General features: G+C 37.2%; 1 protein-coding gene across 1 annotated transcript; it reads left to right on the top strand.

The window, feature by feature from the left end:
- The first annotated feature begins 9,700 nt into the window (after window positions 1–9,700).
- Window positions 9,701–21,042, top strand: LOC107600611 (annexin A1-like). The gene is made up of 13 exons (XM_016292546.1): window positions 9,701–9,720; window positions 9,888–9,962; window positions 10,089–10,200; window positions 12,691–12,785; window positions 13,323–13,436; window positions 13,644–13,734; window positions 13,817–13,896; window positions 14,002–14,058; window positions 19,496–19,589; window positions 19,706–19,801; window positions 20,112–20,170; window positions 20,312–20,434; window positions 20,606–21,042. The coding sequence occupies exons 2-13, from the start codon at window positions 9,909–9,911 to the stop codon at window positions 20,660–20,662; spliced, it is 1,032 nt and encodes a 343-aa protein (XP_016148032.1). The 5' UTR covers window positions 9,701–9,720; window positions 9,888–9,908; the 3' UTR covers window positions 20,663–21,042.
- Window positions 21,043–21,725: the final 683 nt, after the last annotated feature.

Raw genomic sequence — 21,725 nt, 5'->3', positions numbered from 1 at the left:
GAATGTACAGCGCTCTCTCCCACCTTCAATACCACGACTGAGGTGCCCTTGAGCAAGGCACCGAACCCCCAACTGCTCCCCGGGCGCCGCAGCATAAATGGCTGCCCACTGCTCCGGGTGTGTGTTCACAGTTTGTGTGTGTTCACTGCTGTGTGTGTGCACTTTGGATGGGTAAATGCAGAGCACTAATTCGGAGTATGGGTCACCATACTTGGCCACATGTCACGTCACTTATTTATTTTTTTTTTTCACTTTATGCTGTTTGTGTCATGCTTCCCTTGCCCTCATGTATTCATGCCATTGGTTCCTCTGTTCTTTGTGTCATGTTCTGATTGGTAGTCTTAGTCATGTGTCTTGTTCCCCATTGGTTTGTTCATGTCATGTCATCCTCCTTGTCTGCTATAAGTAGCCATCATGTTCCCATAGTCTTGGTCGTGTATTGAAGTTGTAACCCTCTGTCGGTGAGTCTAGTCTGTTCTAGTCAAGTCTGTTCATGCCTCGTCAAGTCTGTGTATCTAGTCTTCGTCTGTTTTGATTATGTTTGGATCACCTGTAAATAAACTGCACTTGGGTTTTTCACTACACTCGCCTTCAGTGGACTGATTCGTTACAGTTACCTTTTTGACAGCACCACCCTGAAAAAAAAGGTAACCCTTTAGAACAGGGAACACAAATTCACTATTAATTAAAAGTTTTCCCTCTGTAACCCCCAAATTTGCTGCTTATTAATAGTTAATAAGGTAGTTGTTAAGTTTAGGTATGGGGTTAAGGCATCTAAAATATGCTCATGCAAAATATGTCATTAATATATGCATTATAAGTACTAATAACAAACCAATATGCTAGTAATATGCATGCTAATAAGCAACTAGATAATAGTGAGAAATGGTCCTTAAAGTGTTACCAAAAATGTAAAACCTTTTAGTTAATATTTAATTATTTCACTTACTATAAATAAAGACTTTGAAAGCTTTGAAGCTTTTTAAAACTTTGAAAGACCTTAATGTTACGGTGATGTTGTTTTAAAATATGCAGCATATTTTCTGTTGTAGACTGACACATGTCTATATTAAAGAAAGAAAAATTACCAGAAAAGTTAATAGGTTACTTAAAAATGTGCAGAATCTGAAATATTTAATTTAGTTCAGAATAAATTATTGTACATGTTAAATTCCAAGTTTAAATTACATTTAAAACCCCATATTTTTAAAACAGTCTTAGATTTTTGTAACCTCTGTACATATTTTCCTTGAAAAATGTGTGATGAAATTAGAGAATTGCATAGTTTGTTTCACGTTTCTTGTTATCATAATATAAATACATTGTTATCAATAACACTCTCTGATGCCTTCTCATTGACAGGGCTACTGCAAGTACTCAGTACTTTTCTATGGCTACTATAATAACCAGAGAACCATTGGCTTCCTGAAGTTTCGTCTCCCTCTGTCTTACCTCCTGGTGGGCATTGGGACCTTCGGGTATAGCCTCATGGTTGTGATCAGAACGTGAGTCCCTCATTCATTCTTTGCTAGATGTTGTAGCAATGACGTGAAATGTTCTTGAGAAGTACATGTGACTGTGAATATCTATGCCCACAAAAAGTGCCTTTGAAAGAGTATAATTGTTGTTAGTTCTTACTGAATAACAGAAGGTTGTACAGGTAGAATAGAGTTTATTGTCTTTGATCCGAGATGGTTAAAAGATGAACTGTATAGTCATATTAGATAGCTATGCCAGGGGGAAAAAACATCCAACCTAAAGGTAAAGGGGTTAATTTTGGCACTAGTGTAATAATAATAATAATTAGTTCCCCAAACACTTCTACTAACCCTTATACCCGAGCCCACCTCTTAGTGATTGTTTAAATGCATAGATTTTTTTATAAATTGCAATTCAGGATGGCCGGATTCCTAAGGACATCATGTATGGCAAGCTCGCCTCCGGCACCAAACCAACAGGCAGACCAGTGCTCCGGTACAAAGATGTCTGCAAGCGTGACCTGAAAGCTGGAAGCCTGAATCCTGCAGACTTGGAAGCTGCTACCGCAGAATGTGTTGGCTGGCGGCTTGCTGTAAGGACCAGCACAAAGCTGAGCGAGGGAAAGAGAGAGGACCAGTGGGAGGAGAAAAGGCAGCGCAGACGGCAGAGAGCAGAGTCAGTGCCCACAGAAGCAGTCTCAGGCTTCACCTGTAGTAACTGCAACAGACTCTGCCGCTCTCGTATTGGACTATTTAGCCACAGCAGGCACTGCAATTCCACAACAGACTGACCCGGGCGCAGATACTCCATTGTCTCTCGAGACAGAAGGATGCCGATTGATATGTATATCTGCAAACTGATTTATGTTCGCCACATGCATTTGAAAAAAGTCTTCAGATTCAAAGAGGGACATTTAGTATTAATATCAAATAACAGGAACAAGCTTATGAGTTTTGTCAGAGAAATATGAAGGCACCTCAGAGTAAAATATAGTAATGTAATTGTGAGATTAAAAAAGTTGTAATTACAAGTAATAGCTATTTTGAGATATTATGTTGCAAAAAATAGTCACAATTGTGTGATATAAACTTGCAATTACAGAAAATAGTCACTCTTGTTAGAAACAGTCACAATCATGAGGAATACAGTGACAATTGTGAGGTATAAATTCGAAAGTTAGAATTACAAAAAATAAATACATATTTGTGAGATATAAAGTTACACACATTTATGTCATGATAACGCTCTATTAACTGACTGAAATTAAAGTAATTTTTCACTGAAAACCTTCCCTAACACCCATTAAAAGCAAGAAACAGCACCATTTTCATTGGTTCTTGTGTAATGTTTTTAATATTATAAAATATCGTAAAATTGTTGTGAAAACAAGGCACACACTTTGGGAACCGCTGACTCAAAAGACACATTAACCATATTAGCCTCAAGTCCATTTCTCTACTAATAAGGATTCAAAGGTTTGCATGCCAACTTCCAAACTCATAACATTGGTCAAGACAGAGGTTGAGGTGTTGCTCAAATAATGAATTTTAAATAGGCTAGGAGACATTTTAATGTGAAAAACAATAAACACTTTTTTACAGAACAGTAAAACGAATATCTTCAGTGAGCAACTTCCAGTTCTGATTCTACGGCGGGGAGCAAGCCAGCTCACAAGTCGATCTTCTCTCCATGATGTCTAAGCCTGGATCGCTGGAGAAGGCATCGAATGCATCATGTTCGTCTCGACATTCACGTGGTTCATCAGCTGTTACCACAGCCGCTGCAATGGCTAGAGCAGAGGCGGAAGCAGCTAAGGTGGAAATAGCATTTGCTAAGAAAGAAAGTGAACTGAAAATACAACAAGCACAGCTTGAGGCATCATTAGAGACATTAAGGCTGGAAAAGAGAGCTGCTGCCATACAAGCGAAGGCGGAGGCCTTAGAAACGGCTGCAGAACTAGAATCAGAGGGAACTCAAGTATAATAGAGTTACCTATAGAGGACACAACAGAACGCACACAGGCCTACATATCAGAACAGACGCATAGTGTTGTGGATTCACAAATGCCAGTGCTGGACGGGCCGTTTTATGACAACGGAGGCATAAGCATTTAAAAAGTGCAGCAAACACAGACTACTGATTCCTATTTGCAGCAGGAAGGTCAGTGTACTTTTTATGCCACTCCACCCAAGTCTCAGCCTGTTGATGCAGAGAGTGTGCAGTACCCTGCCATTTCGCAATCTGCGGATGTGTGCTTTACACTCCCGGTTCAGCATGAGGCATGCTCCCAGTCACCCCCAGACATCTATCACCCACCACCTGCAGCATTTCAAGGCAGCGAGGAAAGGCGCCGAGACAGGCGAGTAATGTTTGACTATTCTCAGACTCAGTCAAATACCCCTTCACAAGCTGGACCACATCAAGGTAATCTGTACGCAAATAATCAAATGTCTGATGTCATCAAGTTTATTGCAAGACGTGAATTAGTGTCTACTGGCATTACACAGTTCAATGATCAGCCAGAGACCTTTAGAGCATGATGGGCATCCTTCATAAATGCCACTAAGGACCTTAACCTCTCACCAAGTGAGGAGATGGACTTGCTAGTTAAATGGCTACGGCGAGAGTCAGCAGAGCATGCAAGACGAATTAGAGCTGTTCACATTAATCATCCATTACAAGGGCTTAGTCTGATCTGGGACAGACTTTACGAGACAGATGGCTCGCCGGAAATGATAGAGAATTCTCTCTTCAAGAGATTGGAGAATTTTGCAAGAATACCGAACAGAGATAACCATAGATTGCGTGAGTTAGGAGATTTGCTAATGGAGATCCAAGCAGCTAAGCAGTATGGCGATCTGATGGGTCTTTCCTATCTAGACGCACCACATGGAGTAAATCCAATAATACAGAAATTGCCATTCAGCTTACAAGAAAAGTGGCTCACAGTGGGATCTAAACATAAAGAGGACTACAGGGTTTCTTTTCCACCCTTCAAGTTCCTAGTAAACTTTGTATGTCAGCAAGCTAAAATGCGCAATGATCCAAGTTTCTCCCTTACAACGGTACAGGAAGAGTCTCGCAGACCAAACAAACCTGTTTTTCCTAGAGCTGTCTTGACACACAAGACTCAGGTCTCTACTGAGAATCCATCAGCTGCTAGTAACCCAAAAACAAGGTAAACCCAGCAAAACAGTGTTTTTTGCACAATAAGCCTCATCCTCTGTCCAGATGTCGAGGATTCAGGATGAAATATATGGAAGAGAGGAAAGCATTGCTTAAACAACAAGGCATATGCTTCAAAAGCTGCAGCTCTATTTTACACATGGCGAGGAACTGTGATCAGGTCGTTAAGTGTTCAGAATGTGGCAGCGTTACCCACATAGCAGCACTCCATCCAGGCCCAGCACCATGGATGATTGATCCAAAACCCCCTACACCGGAGGTTCACAAAGTGAGTGAGGACGTGTCTGTGGAATCAGAGGTTTCCTCAGCTTGTACAGAGGTATGTGGAGGCAGTCAACTCCCACGCTCATGCTCCAAGTTATGTCTTGTGAAAGTATTTCCTGAAGACCACCCAGAGAAAACAGTCAAAACATACGTGATACAAGATGATCAAAGCAACAGATCGCTCGCAAGATCAGAATTCTTCGATCTGTTTGGCATTACAGAGTGCAACGTAGCCTATACTCTCAAAACATGTGCAGACACAGTTGAAACTGAAGGCAGGCTAGCACGAGGCTTTCAAGTGGAATCCCTTGATGGAAACTTAGTCGTACCCTTACCAGTGCTTCTTGAGTGCAACAAGATTCCAGACAATCGCTCAGAAATTCCCACTCCAGAAATGATTAGTAAGCATAGACACTTAAAACATATTGCGGAGTACATTCTAATTTTATACCAATAGTTTAGACAAGGCCCTTTTCTATTCTAACACAACAATGCCTCTGTGTATAAGGCAAGGTTAAAAAAAAAGAAAAAAAGATTGATTCAGTCAATGTGGAAGAACTTGACTGGTCTGCAGAAAGCCAAGTCCTAATCCCAGCTGAACACCTCTGGTGTGACTTTAAATGCAGACCTTGAGCCAAAAACTCATTACCAAACACCAATGACTTGTACATATGGGTACAGTCATTTTAGGCACTTCCAAATCTGTGGCAACAAAACTGTAAATACAATTTTTAAATACATGAATTTTGTTTCCATCTTTGTTGCCACAGTTTTGGAAGTGCCTTTTTCTGTTCTAAAGAAGCGGGGGTCCCAATACTTTTGTCCATATGTGTGTACAAGTCACAGGTGTTTGGTGATGAGTTTTTGGCTCAATGTCTGCATTTAAAGTCACACCAGAGGTGTTCAGCAGGGATTAGGACTTTGCTTTCTGCAAACCAGTCAAGTTCTTCCACACTGACTGAATTATTCTTTTTTTTTTTTTTACCTTGCCTTATACACAGAGGCATTGTTGTGTTAGAATAGAAAAGGGTTCTGTCCAAACTATTGGTATAAAGTTAGAAGCACACAACTCCCTAGAATATCATTATATGCTTAAACATTAAGATTTGTACTCATGGAAATTACTAAAGTAGTCAAACCTGTTCATTAGAAGGGGGTGTCCCAATACTTTTGGCAATAAAGTGTATGTTTGGTGCGTTAGTGGGCCCAACCTAATATTCTTTCATAGGGCCCAAAATTGCTAGCGGCGCCCCTGTTCATGGGGACGCTCTTTAGCAATGTAGCAAACCCTGGACTTATTATACCAGCTTCTCATGGTGTAAGGGAATCATTGATTTTTTTTCTTAATCACATAATACAAGCAAACTCTCTTACATTTTTTTTGTATTTCTTACAGTCTGGCCATTTACTACCTGAATTCTGTGTCAGAGGCCTATAAGAACTCCAACATGGAGCTAAAAAAGAAAATGCAGATGGTTAGTATTGTTTTTGTTCAGATGCACAGTAGTCCATGCTAAGATTTGTTAGATGGCAGAGAGTTGTTACAATTTTAGCCAGTTTGTGCTTCTAACATAAATTTCTAGGCAAGAGAAGGAAAAGAACAGATGAAACAACAAAGACAGCACTAACCAGGTGATGAAGGACCTGGAGGATCGCTCTCTTGTGCCCCCTGCTCCTCCAGAGAATAGTGCAGGTTTGTATTGCATAGAATGTTGTTACTGACCAATTCTACCTTTGCATTTGGTAGTATTTTATATAAGTATAATTGGTAACATTGTCAGATTAGCTTTCGCTGTTACTGTTAAAAGTTTGAAATAAATAATAATAATTTTATTCAACAATGATACATTAAACTGATCAAAAACAAGGACTTTTACATTGTTACACAAAACTGTATTTCAAATAAACACTGTTACTTTGGACTTCTTATTCACCTAAGAATCCTAAAAAAAATTATATATTAGACAGAACAACCATTTTCAGTTGTGATATTAATTTAAAAAAAAAAAAGTTAACTGAGCACCAAGCATACAAGAATGATTTCTGAAGGATCATGTGACATTGAAGACTGGAGTAATGGCTTCTAGAAATTCAGCTTTGCCATCATTTGAATAAATTGCATTTTAAAATATATTAAAATAGAAAACAGCTATTTTAAATTGTTATAATATTTCACAATATTACTGTTTTTACTGTATTTTTAATGTAGTAAATGCAGCCTTGGTGAGCATAAGACTTCTAAAACATTTTACAGACACTAAACTTTGAACAGTAGTGTAATTCTATAAGTCGTATGTGTTTGAATAATTAAAATCAGTAAATCTTGAGAAGTGGATGCTTTAGATTAAACTCTTGCCCCTCCTTCCATTCCATGTTTCTTCCTTCCTTAGAAAAAAAACATGACCAGGGTGGAAAATCGCCAAAAGTCAAACCAGGCATAGATGGAGGTGGCATGCATCTGCAGAAAGACGTGTCACTCACATCAGCTAATCCTAATGCCCGGGGGCCTGTGACTCAAGCGCCAGGCCCCAGGGGACCTGGACCACAACCAGGCCAACCAGGGGCAGGCAGGGGTCAAGGGCCACTGCCTAGAAGGCAGTAATGTGTGATCTAGTCATTAGTGTGTGCTCTGTCGGTCTACACACTCTATAATTAATGTAAACATTGGTTTGTTTTATTAGATAAATCAATATTTAAAGAAATTTGGAGATATCATAATAATTATCATACATTCCTTTACAGTAAATTGCATATGTGACCCTGGACCACAAAACCAGTCATAAGTAGCACCAGGTATATTTGTAGCAATTGCCAAAAAAAACACAGTATGGGTCAATATTATTGATTTTTCTTTTATGCCAAAAATCATTAGGATATTAAGTAAACATCATGTTCCATGAAGATATTTTGTAAATTTCCTACTGTAAATATATCAAAATTGTATTATCATTAGTAATATGCATTGCTAAGGACTTCATTTGGACAACTTTAAAGGCAATTTTCTCAATATTTAGATTTTTTTTTGCACCCTCAGATTCCAGATTTTCAAATAGTTGTATCTCTGCCGAATATTGTCCTATCCTAACAAACCATACATCAATGGAAAGCTTATTTATTCTTTCATTCTTTATTCTTATTAAATCAGCTTTCAGATGATTTATAAATCTCAATTTAAAAAAAATTGACCCTTATGACTGGTTTTGTGGTCCAGGTTCACATATAGCATATACATACAGTGGCCCCAAAATGAATTTGGACACTCAGTCACATCAAACAACCTTACCTATCAACATCTTTCACTAACACTGGACATACAAAAAAGAGTGTAAATATTTTTTGTCTTCATTTTGAACAGTATATAGATTGTTTTATCATTTAAAGAAAAATTGTGAAACATTTTTGTTTCACAAGTGTTCTCTCTGATTTTTTTCTTTTAAACTAAATGCTTGCTTTGGTATTTTGTTGATGCAGTGAGATGTATTTTTTATTGTGTCTGAAGTGTCGAAACTCTCTTTGGGCCTACTGTATGTGTTATGTGTTTAATGCATGTACAGGTGCATCTCAATAAATTAGAATGTTGTGGAAAAGTTCATTTATTTCAGTAATTCAACTTGTGTATTAAATAAATTCAATGCACACAGACTGAAATAGTTTAAGTCTTTGGTTCTTTTAATTGTGATGATTTTGGCTCACATTTAACAAAAACCCACCAATTCACTATCTCAACAAATTAGAATAATTCATAAGACCAATAAAAAAACATTTTTAGTGAATTGTTGGCCTTCTGGAAAGTATGTTCATTTACTGTACATGTACTCAATACTTGGTAGGGGCTCCTTTTGCTTTAATTACTGCCTCAATTCGGCGTGGCATATACCACCACATATAACTGCTTTATTATTGAACTACAGTTACAGTACATTTGTTGTCTATTTTATTTAATGTTTAATAATAAATCCAAAATCTAGTATATAAAGTTTTTTAGTCATTTCCGTACTTTAGTGACAGTTGAGCATTGTGAAGATTGGATTACTAATGCTCACAATGATACATGAATCACTCAACAAGCACCCAAACTGGTTCTGAAAATTTCTGCATGTATCCTTTGTGCAAAAGCATGACACAAACCCAGAACCCAGTTCTACAACATTACTTTTTCAAACCTCATGTTTTAGAGTTTGTCCTGTCACCTAAAATTACCCTCACAGCTTTGACTCAACATCTGTAGTGTGAGAAAACTCTAGTCAGGAATTGTAGCTTGACCATGGAAGGACAGTTCACCCAAAAATGTAATTTCCTCACCCTTATGTAATTCCGGTTTATTTTCTTTCTTCTGTGGAACACAAGGACATACATCTGCATTCTCTTCCTTTTGCCTTTAACAGCAGAAAGTCATGAGTTTTTGGAAAAACAATGAATGAGTAAATGATGATAGAATTTACATTTTTGGATGAACTAACTGTGCATGAATAGAACAGAATAGAATAGAATAATATGAAACTAAGTAGAAGCATGTGCACAGTTTTGTGCAAAATCTAGTGAACATGTCATTTCATGTGTATGATTTTTGTTCAGGCTTCATATTGTATGACAGTTTATCCCGCACAAAGTTGAGTGCAGCAAACACATTAAATGACTAAAGACAGGTACAACCAGAACAAACTGGTCCAACCCCTCCACCCAGCCAAGTGTTTTTTTTTTTTTTGCTTTGAATGTGCCTAAAGAATAAAAGGCCTGGTTATGTTTCCGAAATTACCCATTTCAGAGCAGCTCTCACAGAGAGGGGAACAGGTGAGATATCATAGTAAAGGTGTTTTACTGTTGTCATCAGTAGCATATTTTAACAAAGCTCTTTGAAAACATTTGACACTGAATCAATGACTTACAAACATTAGTAATGATGCTTCATAAGCACAGCATAGCATTGTATTTGTTTGTTTGTTTGTTACTTGTCATAGCTTTCTCAACAGTTTCAAAGGATGGCATTCTTCAAGAAGTTTATCAACAAAATTAGTAATGATGACAGCAGCAAGGTAAGTATAGATATATATGACCAATGATTTGAATATATTGAAGTACACCTCAACATTACTACTTATATTAGTAATTTTAGTCCATGGATTGACATTCAGCGGGTGTTGTAATCTGTTTCATCACAGGGTATTAAAGGTGGTCCAGTGGAGACGGCATACTTTGGAACAGTAAAGCCTGATCCAAACTTTAATGGCCAGAATGATGCTGCAAAATTGAAGAAAGCTATTGAGACCAAAGGTAAATACTTTGCTGTAAATACAGGTGATTTACTCATTTTGAATTGCGCAAAGCAGTGTTGTGCTATAAGGTTGAAAGAAACATCCTAACCAGTGTAGAAATCAAAATGAATGCGACGTTAAAGATGTAAAATGCTCTCATGCTCCTGATACCAATGTTAGAAATACTGTAGGGATGCTGCTTTTTTGAATGTGTTTTGACAAAGTATGAAAAAGACTGTTCATTTCAACTAGATATAATAAGTTATGTGTTTATTCAAGTGTTGTCATGTTTAGTAGGACCAGTGGTGGACAGTAACGGAGTAGCTTTACTTTACTAAGTACATTTTTCAAGTGTCTGTACTTTACTGGAGTAGTTTTATTTTGAGTAACTTTTACTTTTACTTCACTACATTCCAAAGCATAATATCGTACTTTTTACTTCACTACATTTCATAAAACATATCGGTACTCCTTATAATATATCACGTGCTCCGAGACGCAGAAGCGGTGTCTGATTCAAGAACAAACTGATTCTTTTCAATGAACCTTTTAAATCGGTTCGCAAATCGCACCAAACGATTCATTGACGAATTAAAATGAACCGATTGCAGTTGTTCTCGAGTCGACAACTCACTGATTCAAATGAACCGTTTAGTGCGAGTCTCCAGTGAACTGAATTCACAAGTAAGAACCGGGAGATCTTGTGAGCGCGCGCGCGCGTCTGATGCTAATGTTACTAATGTCGAATTTTAGGATTAATTATTGATTAATTATTGTAACTGAAAATCATATTTAGGTCAAAACTGTCAGTTGTTTGTGAACTAAATCTGCTGTAAAGGGTGATCTATTTAAGCCCACTGAAATGATTGAATGCAGACACATCAACATCTGTGTCTCTATGTTTTAGGTAAAAAAAACCCAAAAAAAACCCAGAAACAAATAATTCATAAAATAATTCATGCGTGTTCATATTCCCCGCTGCCGTAACATTAACAGTTTTATTAAAATGCTACGCATTTAGCCCTATGTGACGTCTGTTTTTATATTGTTTATCAACAGTATACATTTTTATATTGTTTGGATTAACTAGCCAAGTAGACAGATATGAATGTTTATTCATAACCATACTGAAAATAAGTAAATATTGTTAGCTGATGCTATCTTTCTAGCTAACAAGCTTGCTGGTGCTAAGTTGAGGTACTTTTTAGATATAAAGTCCAAAAAATTTTATTCAACCACCTAGATAGATTACATCTGAGGGCAAAGAAAGGATGTGATGTTCAGAACATGGTAACTACAGTAATTATCAAAGTGGGAAGTGATGCCCTCTGGGGGCATTTGGCCAGGGGTGTTTTTACACCACAGACAAGGTTTGAGAAGAAAAAAAATCATTATGAAAATATAATTATATTTTTCTTAAAATGTTCTTCCTAACTTCAGGCCTTATTCTTATGTCATATATAACTGTGATGTTCTGCAAATCAACAAGCTTTAACACACTTTTTTCTTACTGGTGAAAATCAGATGGTCAAATCTGTTTTCTCTCAGGTACTTCGCAGTGTAAGCTTCACAGTGAACATTACTACATCACTCTCGTCAACGTAGTCCATATCAACGACAAAAATATATCTATGACTATGACTATAGTGGTTATTTTGGGAAAATCCCAGGTATTTTGAGCAGTAGGATTATAAAAAATATGTGCTAATATAAATTTAAATTAAGTAGACTATATAAAATTGCTAAATAAATCTATCTATCAGTACTTTTTTACTTAAGTACATAAAAAATCGAGTACTTTTGTGCTTTCACTCGAGTAAAATTGAAAAAGGAGTACTTTTACTGGAGTAATATTTTATTATACGTATCTGTACTTTTACTCAAGTACTTGATTTGTGTACTTCGTCCACCACTGAGTAGGACACACCCCTGCAATACCTGGAAAACGTTCCTAGAATGCATTCCTAGAACTACATTATGTCATAGCTGAAAAGCACAGGCTTAATGATACTAATTCATGAGCACTAGAACATGGCCACATGACAAAATAAATATCTGTGTACAAAGTAATTATTTTGTATTTTCATATATTTATATATATTTTCAAATGTGTCATACATATATATTTTGTACATGTGTTCTTTCCATTGTTTAATATATTTTACTTGGTGTGTATCAACACCATCAGATACAAAAAAAAACATGTACTGTCAAGTAAAATACTAGCATTTGACTCAGATTGCACATTTGTTTTAAGAACATTCTAAGTGACCATGTCCGATTAATTTAAATGTTGCTTTAAAAAAAAAGAGACAAGCAAAATGTTTTGTCCCATGTCTCATGAATCAGCGTTAAATTAAATACATATCCCCCAATACACAATTATAGTTGTACTTCTTATGCACCTTGATGCAGTGCATGATGCAGCAGCTCATTTTAACCTACCAGAATTACGCTGTAGTTTGATCATAAATAGCCTCTCACTTTCGTCTGTTTTCCTCTCATGAAGGTGTGGATGAAGCCACTATTGTGGAGGTGATAGCAAAGAGAAGCAATGCACAAAGACAACAGATCAAAGAAGCTTATCAGCAGAGTACAGGAAAAGTAAGCATTTTTACATCCAACAATGTTTGTCTTTGGCCTATTTAAATGTGTAAAGATGGTCTGGCATGTAAATATGAGATTGGAGGAATAGATAGAGGATGTTCAGAAGTTGTCTATTCATAATTCTCAGTTATTTGTAATTGAGATATGAATTTTGACTCAGATTTTCAAGATAGATGAACAGAAATAGACACAAAATAGAGCTGCAAGCAGAAATTAGGAAGTCAAGAACATCAGTGACATCATGTACACTGCATTAAACATGGTCCAAGGAATAAAAAAAATGATGATTGTAATAGTTTATGAACTACAGTATGACTGAACTAGTTTTGTGCCAATTCTTTCAAAGGTCATGAGCAGATGTAGCCTACATTTACAACATTTTACCAGCACTCTTAAGTCAAAAGGTCACATATTTGGTTTTGTTCTAATGCATTAAAGAAAAAATCAATGTATCTGGCATCTGCTCAACTTTTGTGTGTGTGTACTAGTCTATTGTACTATGTTTTTATTTTGTGTGTGTGTGTGTGTGTGTAGCCTCTGGCGGATGCACTGAAAAAGGCTTTAAAGTCAGATTTTGAGGAAGTGGTCCTGGCCTTGCTGATGACACCCCCTGAATATGATGCTTTCGAAATGAAAAGAGCCATGAAGGTCTAATTTTTTATCTTATTTTTTTTTGTTGTTGTTGTTTGTTTGTTTTGTGTTATGTAGTGTTGTGTTGTGTGTGTGTGTGTGTCTGTTGCTGTTTTTTTAAAGCTTGACAGTTAATATTTAAATATTTAAAAATGTTAGACAGTTTACACAACCATCCAATGTTTTATTTAAAGATTTCAACACTAAAAATTAATTTATAATTAGGGTCTTGGGACAAAAGAGGCTGTCTTAAGTGAAATTCTAGGGACCAGATCAAACAAGGAGATCACAGCAATGAAAAATACTTTCAAAGAAGGTAACAACACAGATCCAAATATATACATGTACTTCATGAATGCAAATGTGTGTGTAGCTGCTAACCTCTTTTTGTTGTAAAGACTATGGACAGCTGCTGGATGAACAAATTAAAGGTGAAGTTAGTGGAGATCTTGAAAATACCCTGCTTGCCCTTTGCAAGGTACAAAAATGATGCTGTTTAGTATACGTATGTTACACCATAAGAAAACTGAATGATTTATGTGTACAGAATATATATATCGAATATATATATATCCTATAACAGGCTACCAGGAGTGAAGACCATAATATTGATGATGGGCTTGCAAAGAGTGATGCAAAGGTACTGTGGCAGATTCTACCCCAACACTGAAACAACTGAACTAAACAACACATAACTCATGTTATTAATTATTGTGTTTAAATAAGCTGATTTGTCTGGGTCTATATCATTTTCCAGTAACCTGTTTTGAATTTGGATTGGTTGGTAGGCATCTGGAAGTATCCCATTCATTTTCTCTATGGACTGTATATGCATGGTTCTGTAGAAGCTATCCACCTTATTCTTCAATGCGGAAGTAAGCCTATGGGTGAGACTCCCGGTTCATTAGCCGCTATAGGGAAATAACGAGAATAATAAAAACAAGCAGTAAATGGTAAATCTGTTCGCACTACAAACCAGTGTGTTCATAATTAAGATAATACATTAAAATAATATGATATGACACACCAATTTTCAATATCAAGCAGCAAAACAAGCTGTTTTGTACAGCTAAAAATAGCTGGACGCAGATGAGACTGGAAGCTAGACCCATAAAATTTTACTCCCGCTACGGGGAAGAAAAGGGTGGATTAGTCAGTGTAGTTTGAAAAAGTGCAACAATATGGTTACAAGTGTGATATTGCTTTTATACAACATTTATACACGAAAATTAATATTGAGTAACTAACATTTTAGACAAAATATAGCCATTTATTTTATTTAAAAGTGCACTACTGCCATCTGTGATTGAAACAGAAAATTGCAAGTTAAAAGTAGCCTACTTACAGATTTGTTGCTTTACATCAGTTGTGCTTCAGCACTACTGTTGTGAAATGTTGTGGCATTTTTACAACAGTTTTAGTAGTTTTTATTTTTGTTATTGCTAGCTTAACCTTTATGCCATGTGGAAGGTTAAATAAAAGCTGCGGGGTCTTCAGGCAGGGACTAAATTTAGCAGTGATAGTAGAAGCTGTGGCTTTATATTTGGTCCAGTGAGATGGTGCATATTGAAAAAAAGGGGGCCAAGCACTAAACCCTGAGGCACCCCAGTATTTAGCTGATGAAGCTAAATAGCTGATGAAGTCTTGATAGATTTGCCTCTGAGCTAAGACTCAAGACAGCAAGGTCCAGTTAGTGTAATGCACAGTCCAAAGAGGATGGACATGAGGATCTAGGTCTGGTTGCACTAGCTAGATGTAAAAAAGTTAGATGTAAGCCCTATGCTGGGCTTAGCTATGTCCAGCTTAATGTCCAGCTATGTTCAGCTTTCCGATTTTTTTTTTTTTACACCTATTACACCAACTAAAACTATGACCAGGCACAACTACGCCCAGCGTAGGCAATGCCCAACCACACCAACACATTGTACTGCAGTGATAGTTAAGAAATCATTCATGCAGCAATGGCTACAACTACTAAATATAGCTGCAAGCAGCAATTAAGGGGGCAAGCACAAAATAAGTAAAATGAAGAGCTAAGGAGCTTTTTTAGTTGCTCAGTAAAGACCAGGGTTCTCCAGTCCTGCTCCTGAAGAGCTACCTTCCTGCAGACTTAAATTCCAACCCTGCTTCAACACACCTGTCTGTAATTAAGTAGCCCTGAACACCTTGATTAGCTGGTCCAGGTGTGTTGGATTAGGGTTTAAGCTGAACTCTGCAGTATGGTAGCTCTTCAGGAGCAGGGTTGGAGACCCCTGTTAAAGACGTGCTAAAGATACTGTTCGATTCTGCATGCCGTTTTGAATCGAACAAGACCAATCTTATGATTTTTGGACAAACTGGTCAGAAGTTATAAGCAGAAATGTTATATATGTTGACCAGTAGGGGGTGCTGTGCTGAAACTACTTATGTGCCCTCAGGTCATGCTTGTTATAACACATACCAAGTTTGGTCAGAATCTGCTAAAACATTGCGGAGATATAGCCTCATGCCGTTTTTTGCACACATTTAATCAAATTCATTAGCGCACTTTATGAAAATGGTTTGGTATATCAAAAAGCTTTTGATAACGAGTTCGAAAAAGTAGTTATTCACAATTTGCGAAAAATCTTGACACGTAGAAATTTAAATCTTGGTATGCATTCGACTCGCCATGAGAAGGAATTCAAAAGTTATTAGCAGAAATATGTGTGCAAATTTGGCCTATTGGTGGAGCTGGAGAGTTTGAGTTAAAGCAGGGGCGATTCCAAGATTTTAATTTTAGGGGCTCAGCCCCCAATGAGGGTATATATTAAAAAAATTAAAATAAAAATTGTGTATATATATATATATATATATATATTCAAATGAAAATGGAAACATCGTTTTATAAAGTATATGCGTTCATATGTGCTTCATTTTCACTGGAGGAAACAGCTGTGCTGTGATGAGGGATGAACACAGCGAAAACTTAGGCTACAGTAGATGGGGAACCGATTGCTCTCCCATGATATTTTGTAAACTGTATTTATGACAAAGAACTGCACAGATGCAGATATTATAACAATCTATCGATAAACACACACCGCTGTCTGCGGATTGAAAAAGAACGAGCTGAAAGACGGGGAGGAGCCGATCGAAGTCTGCCGCCGTTTTCATATGAAATTTAAAGGGGACTGAGGCGATCACGAACTCGAGTACCGTTTATGGATCTAATCGCAAAATTTTAGGAGGGCTGAGTAGTCAATTTTAAAAATGGCCTAGCAACGCCCATGAGTTAAAGACTGTCTTCTATCTGTGTGCCAAGTTTCATAATTTTCCCACAAGCGGTTCTACTGTATTGGCTGCCATAGACTCCCAGAGCGGAAGAAGAAGAAGAAGAAAACCAACAGATACTAGTGATAGGAAGTTCGGATCATTTTACCGACTCGGACCTTTGAGTCTCGTTCAGGAAAATTAACAAATCTTTTTTCAGTCATTTCGTTCATTTTAGCAAAATATAATTAAAATGTTACGTGTTACTTCTCTAACATGTCTACTACTTACGCAAACGTTGATCACACTACAAACAATACAAAATGCTATAAGAAACAGAAAAGATTAATTCATTGTTTACCTGGGTCTTCTATGTCTATGATTAGCTCACCTCACCTATTATCTGACAAGTCTTTGGGTTTGAGTCGTTCGTTCATCACGTGACAGCCCCATAAACTTAACCAATGCAGTCTGAGCCGGAAAGAGAATTGATTAGTTCATCTCTGGAGTCTTCGGGTATGAGGCGTTCGTTCATCACGTGACAGTCCCATAAGCTTTAAAGGGGTCATAGGATGCCCATTTTCCACAAGTTGATATAATTCTTTAGGGTCTTAATGAAAAGTCTGTAACATAGTTTGGTTAAAATTTCTCAATGGTAGTGTAAAAAAAACTAAATTTTTACCCTGTCAAAAACAGCTATTTTCAGAGCAAGCCGTTTTGTAGCATTTTCCTTTAAATGTTAACGAGCTCTACTGACCCCGCCCCTCTCTTCCGAGCCGCTCTCTGAGGGACGGTTTACTTTAGCCACATTCATCGTGAAACTTGCTAATTAGCACATTCTTTTAATTTTTAATGAGCTCTGCTGACCCCGCCCCTCTCTTCCGAGCCACTCTCTGAGGGACTGTTTACTTTAGCTGCATTCATCGTGAAACATGCTAATTAGCACATTATTAGGAAAGGCAATTTGCAAAGCTTCATTACAAAACATTATACTCACTTCTTCTGTAGATGAGGCTGGATCATGAATGATTCGCGCGAACATAGACACATTTATGTAGATCGGGGGCGCATTCCCTTCAGAAACAATGTAATCCACTGCGAGTTCAGCGACTCAGATGTCGGGAGTAAATGACGACTGCTATGTTCATTATTACATCCAAAAACAGAACACCTCAATCGCTTAGGAAGGAGTCATTCTTGTCTACATCTGCTTCAGCGGTGAAACAATGGCGGACTGATGACAGCTCACTCAGGACGGGTCTAAGGTAAGACACCAGTCCAGTCTGTGCTGAAATGCTACTGTCAATCAAACTATAGTGGGAGGGGCCTGTCTGTGTGATGTCACACAGACAGGCATCTGAGATCGGCTCTATTTGAGAAAGGGGAAAACATTTTACCAGATAAAAAAAAAAACACTGGGTGGATCATTATAGGGTGGTTGTGTACACACTGCCAACACACATTTCAGTTCAAACAACTTGTAAAAGTGCATGTAGCATCCTTTGACCCCTTATGCAGTCTGAGCCGGAAAGAGAATTGATTAGTTCATCTCTCGAATCGTTCGTTCTTTTGTCATGTGCCGTGACAGCATTGGATAGAGAAATTAGTTAATTTATAAACTTATACAAACGGATGCATAGTTATTATTATTAGTAGTAGTATTATCATTATTATAATTATTATATAATATATATAACTATAGTTACGTGATGCGTTTCTGGTCTCAAATTGTAGCTTTTTACTTCTTACAGTTTATAAATGTGTGAATTTCTGTCATGATGGTTCTTTTCCATAACACTGAATGTTGTAACAGAGGTAATAGAGAGTTGGTTATCATTATTAAGTCTCTTTCCGGCTCAGACTGCATAGGTTAAGCTTATGGGTCTGTCACGTGATGAACGAACGACTCGAAAAACCCGAAGACTCGAAACAGGTGAACTACTTGACTAATTCCAGTACAGAACCTGTCAAAATGAACGAATCGTTCAAGAACGACCCATCACTAACAGATACAATAGCACCTAGTGCTTGTCCCCTAATAATAAAGAATGAACTGCTCAAGACATAACAAGTAAAGTCACCACACCATGATTTCATTGATCAAACTCTCCTAAGTCTGCGTTTTTATATCAAGTCTCCATGCACATTCTTATGACAGATACATTCAAACATACATTAAAAAATGAAGATGGCAAGTTAAGTCAAATTTAATCAATGTAGCATGTGCACATATTTATCAAAATTCTCTTCTCTAGAGTTATTTTTCTAGCTGAGTTTATGTACAGTGAATTTCTTTCCTGAGGTAAATGTGACATTATGTGACGTATTGTTCACAAGCTGTTTTACTGACGTCTTTTTTCGGTTGAAACACTGATTGAGGGATTACATTAGATACATTTCAGTAAGTTGTTGATGGTCCAAGAGGTATTAATACTATGCATGACTGAAAGCGCATTTTGCATTCAGGCTAGTCTTACAACCGGCTGTACGTCCAGCTGGTGCAACCGGCCCCTGGTGCCTTACTGTACCATTGCAAAGGCAGAAGGCAGGTCTTCTTAAAAAGATGAACAGTGCCATCTTTGGGACAGGAGGACAACAACATGTCTAGGTCTGTGGTGAAGTTGTTGCCCAGTTTAAATAAAGTACATTGTGTGTGGTGCCTTGTTAGTCCTCTTGTTCAGTGGACAGGTCTTCACACAAGCAGTATTCACAACATGGATGATGCATACTATAAAATGGAACAAAAAAGCATGCATTATAGTTTGTAATAATAACAATATGTAAGTTTATGTACATGCCAGCATGCTGGTGTGCATGTAAATGCACTCACCGTCTGCTTTATACAGGCTCTGTTTGAGGCAGGAGAGAATCGGGTTGGTACTGTTTGCTCTGTCCTGATTGATGTCCTCACAACCAGGAGTGAAGCTCAGTTGTGCAAAAGTAAGTGGAGAAATATCTATGACAGAATACAAATGTTACATATATGATTGTTTTTCACAGAGAGTTGACTTTATATTTTTTAGACACTAATAGTGTCATTAAAAATGTGTTTGCAGTTTTCCAGCATTATGGGAAATACAGCAAGCAGGGTTTGGCCAAAGTGCTGGAGAGTGAGCTGCATGGAGACCTTGAAGACTGTCTGATGGCCCTGGGTAAGGAAACAAGCCTTCATTTTAGTCTGTGTGTCTGTGGGTGTGTGAGAGAGATTCTAGACATGTTAAATGCTTCAGTGATCGAAAGACTATTCTAAGCAAAGCTTTTAGGAAGCTTGTTTTTCCAACTATGCGTGTCGAGGGTTGGTCCAGTCAGTATTATCACACAAACCTTTATCACACAAAGATACATACAAAGACACAATAGTAACTAAATCAAGCAGTATGAAGTCACATCTTCCGTTTTTGTGTTCATGACAGTTTTTTTCAAACATACAAACCTCACAACATTCTTATTTTTCATGATTAGTGAAGTCTGCTTGGAACAAACCTGCCTTCTTTGCAGAAAAGCTCCACCTGGCTATGAAGGTAAAGTTGCAAAGGAATTTATGGAACATGTTTCAGTACGCCCATGTAGTTGTGCACTGTGAGTGCTGCATATGCTTTTGATATTTTCAGTCTTTATTATTTCTATTTTTACATTAATTTAACTGTAATGTGGGTTTCTAGGGGTTAGGAACCAATACTGATACACTGACTAGAATCCTTGTGAGTCGTTCAGAAATTGACCTGCTGAAAATCATTCAAGAATATAAGAGGATGTATGGCAAACCCCTTCAGGAGGCCATTCTGGTGAGTCTCCATCATTTGAAAAGCTCTAAACAACTAGTTTGATGCTAACATGAAATGAAAAATGAGCCCATTTACTTCACATCCATTATGGAATGAAATGGTCGCTTTTCATGATCCAGTCAAATTCAAGTCAAGTTCACCTCTACATTTACCCCTTTTCTGGTTTTACAGCAGGAAACAAGTGGAGATTATGAGAAGATTCTGCTGACTCTCTGTGGCACTCAGTAATCATCTCTTACATGTCTGAATTATGTGAAAAACATCTGCAGTTTCATTACATGGTTATATTAACTACCTGTGTTGGCACAACTCAATCCCCCTTAGTTGGCTTATAAAAACTGTTTAATTTAAATATGCACTCTGTGAATGTTATCGTCTGCATAATATTCCTAACTACAACTTGGCATACTGTCTTAGTGGTAATTCAAGTGTTACAATTACATGGCAACTATATATTAGTATTATTGTAATAAATTGCTTTGTAAATTGTGGCAATATTTTAAATTTTGATGAACATATTTGTATCTTTAGCATTTGACAGTATGTGAGAACTGTGAGCACTGGCTTGACCTTATCTGTGTGTCTGTTCTCATAATCAAAGAGACGAATTCCACAACTAATAAACTCTTTAAAACTGTAGTTTAAAGCATCTGCATCTAATGCAATTTCTAGTGAACAATATAATCTCATATGTAAGTTTGGTCACACTTTAGTTTGGGGACCAATTGTCACTATTAACTAGCTATTAACTATGCCTCTTGCCTCAATAAACTCCTAATTTGCTGCTTATTAATAGTTAGTAAGGTAGTTTAGGTAAAGGTAAGTTAATGATGAAGGATTAAGGGATCTAAAATATGGTCATGCAGAATAAGGCATTAATATGTGCTTATTAAGTACTAAAAACAGTCAAGATGCATGCTAATAAGCAACTAGTGAGAACTGGTTCCTAAACTAAATTGTTAGTAAGTTTCAATGCAAGTTTTGTTTCGTATTAGATTTAGACTACAACTGGCGGCAGGGATGGACTGGGAGTAAAAAAAACAGCCCTGGATTTCCCCCCAAATAGGCCCCACCACAACTACAAACAGCCACTAATATCTTACAATATTACAGCAGTCAATGTATCGCATTTATGGCAAATAACATCACAAAACCCATGGTGATTGAAATAAATGTATTATTATATTAGTATGAACTAAAATACTTGTTTTTTAAATTGTATCTACATAAAAAGAGCAGAACGCAAAAATGTACATGACATATAGCCTAATGATAAACATTAAAGGGGTCA

The sequence above is a fragment of the Sinocyclocheilus grahami genome, unplaced genomic scaffold (assembly GCF_001515645.1).
Source record: "Sinocyclocheilus grahami isolate Dianchi unplaced genomic scaffold, SAMN03320097.WGS_v1.1 scaffold287.1, whole genome shotgun sequence".
Taxonomy (NCBI): Eukaryota; Metazoa; Chordata; class Actinopteri; order Cypriniformes; family Cyprinidae; genus Sinocyclocheilus; species Sinocyclocheilus grahami.
Note: the sequence above shows the minus strand (reverse complement) of the source record. Positions and strands in the feature narration are given on the sequence as shown.

Excerpts from the sequence above, each read along its gene's own strand:
- LOC107600611 (XM_016292546.1), top strand. The coding sequence starts at position 9,909 with ATGGCATTCTTCAAGAAGTTTATCAACAAAATTAGTAATGATGACAGC. Across the intron at positions 14,059-19,495 it reads TTGCAAAGAGTGATGCAAAG|GCTCTGTTTGAGGCAGGAGA; the intron begins GTACTGTGGCAG and ends TGCTTTATACAG. Across the intron at positions 19,802-20,111 it reads AGACTGTCTGATGGCCCTGG|TGAAGTCTGCTTGGAACAAA; the intron begins GTAAGGAAACAA and ends TTTCATGATTAG.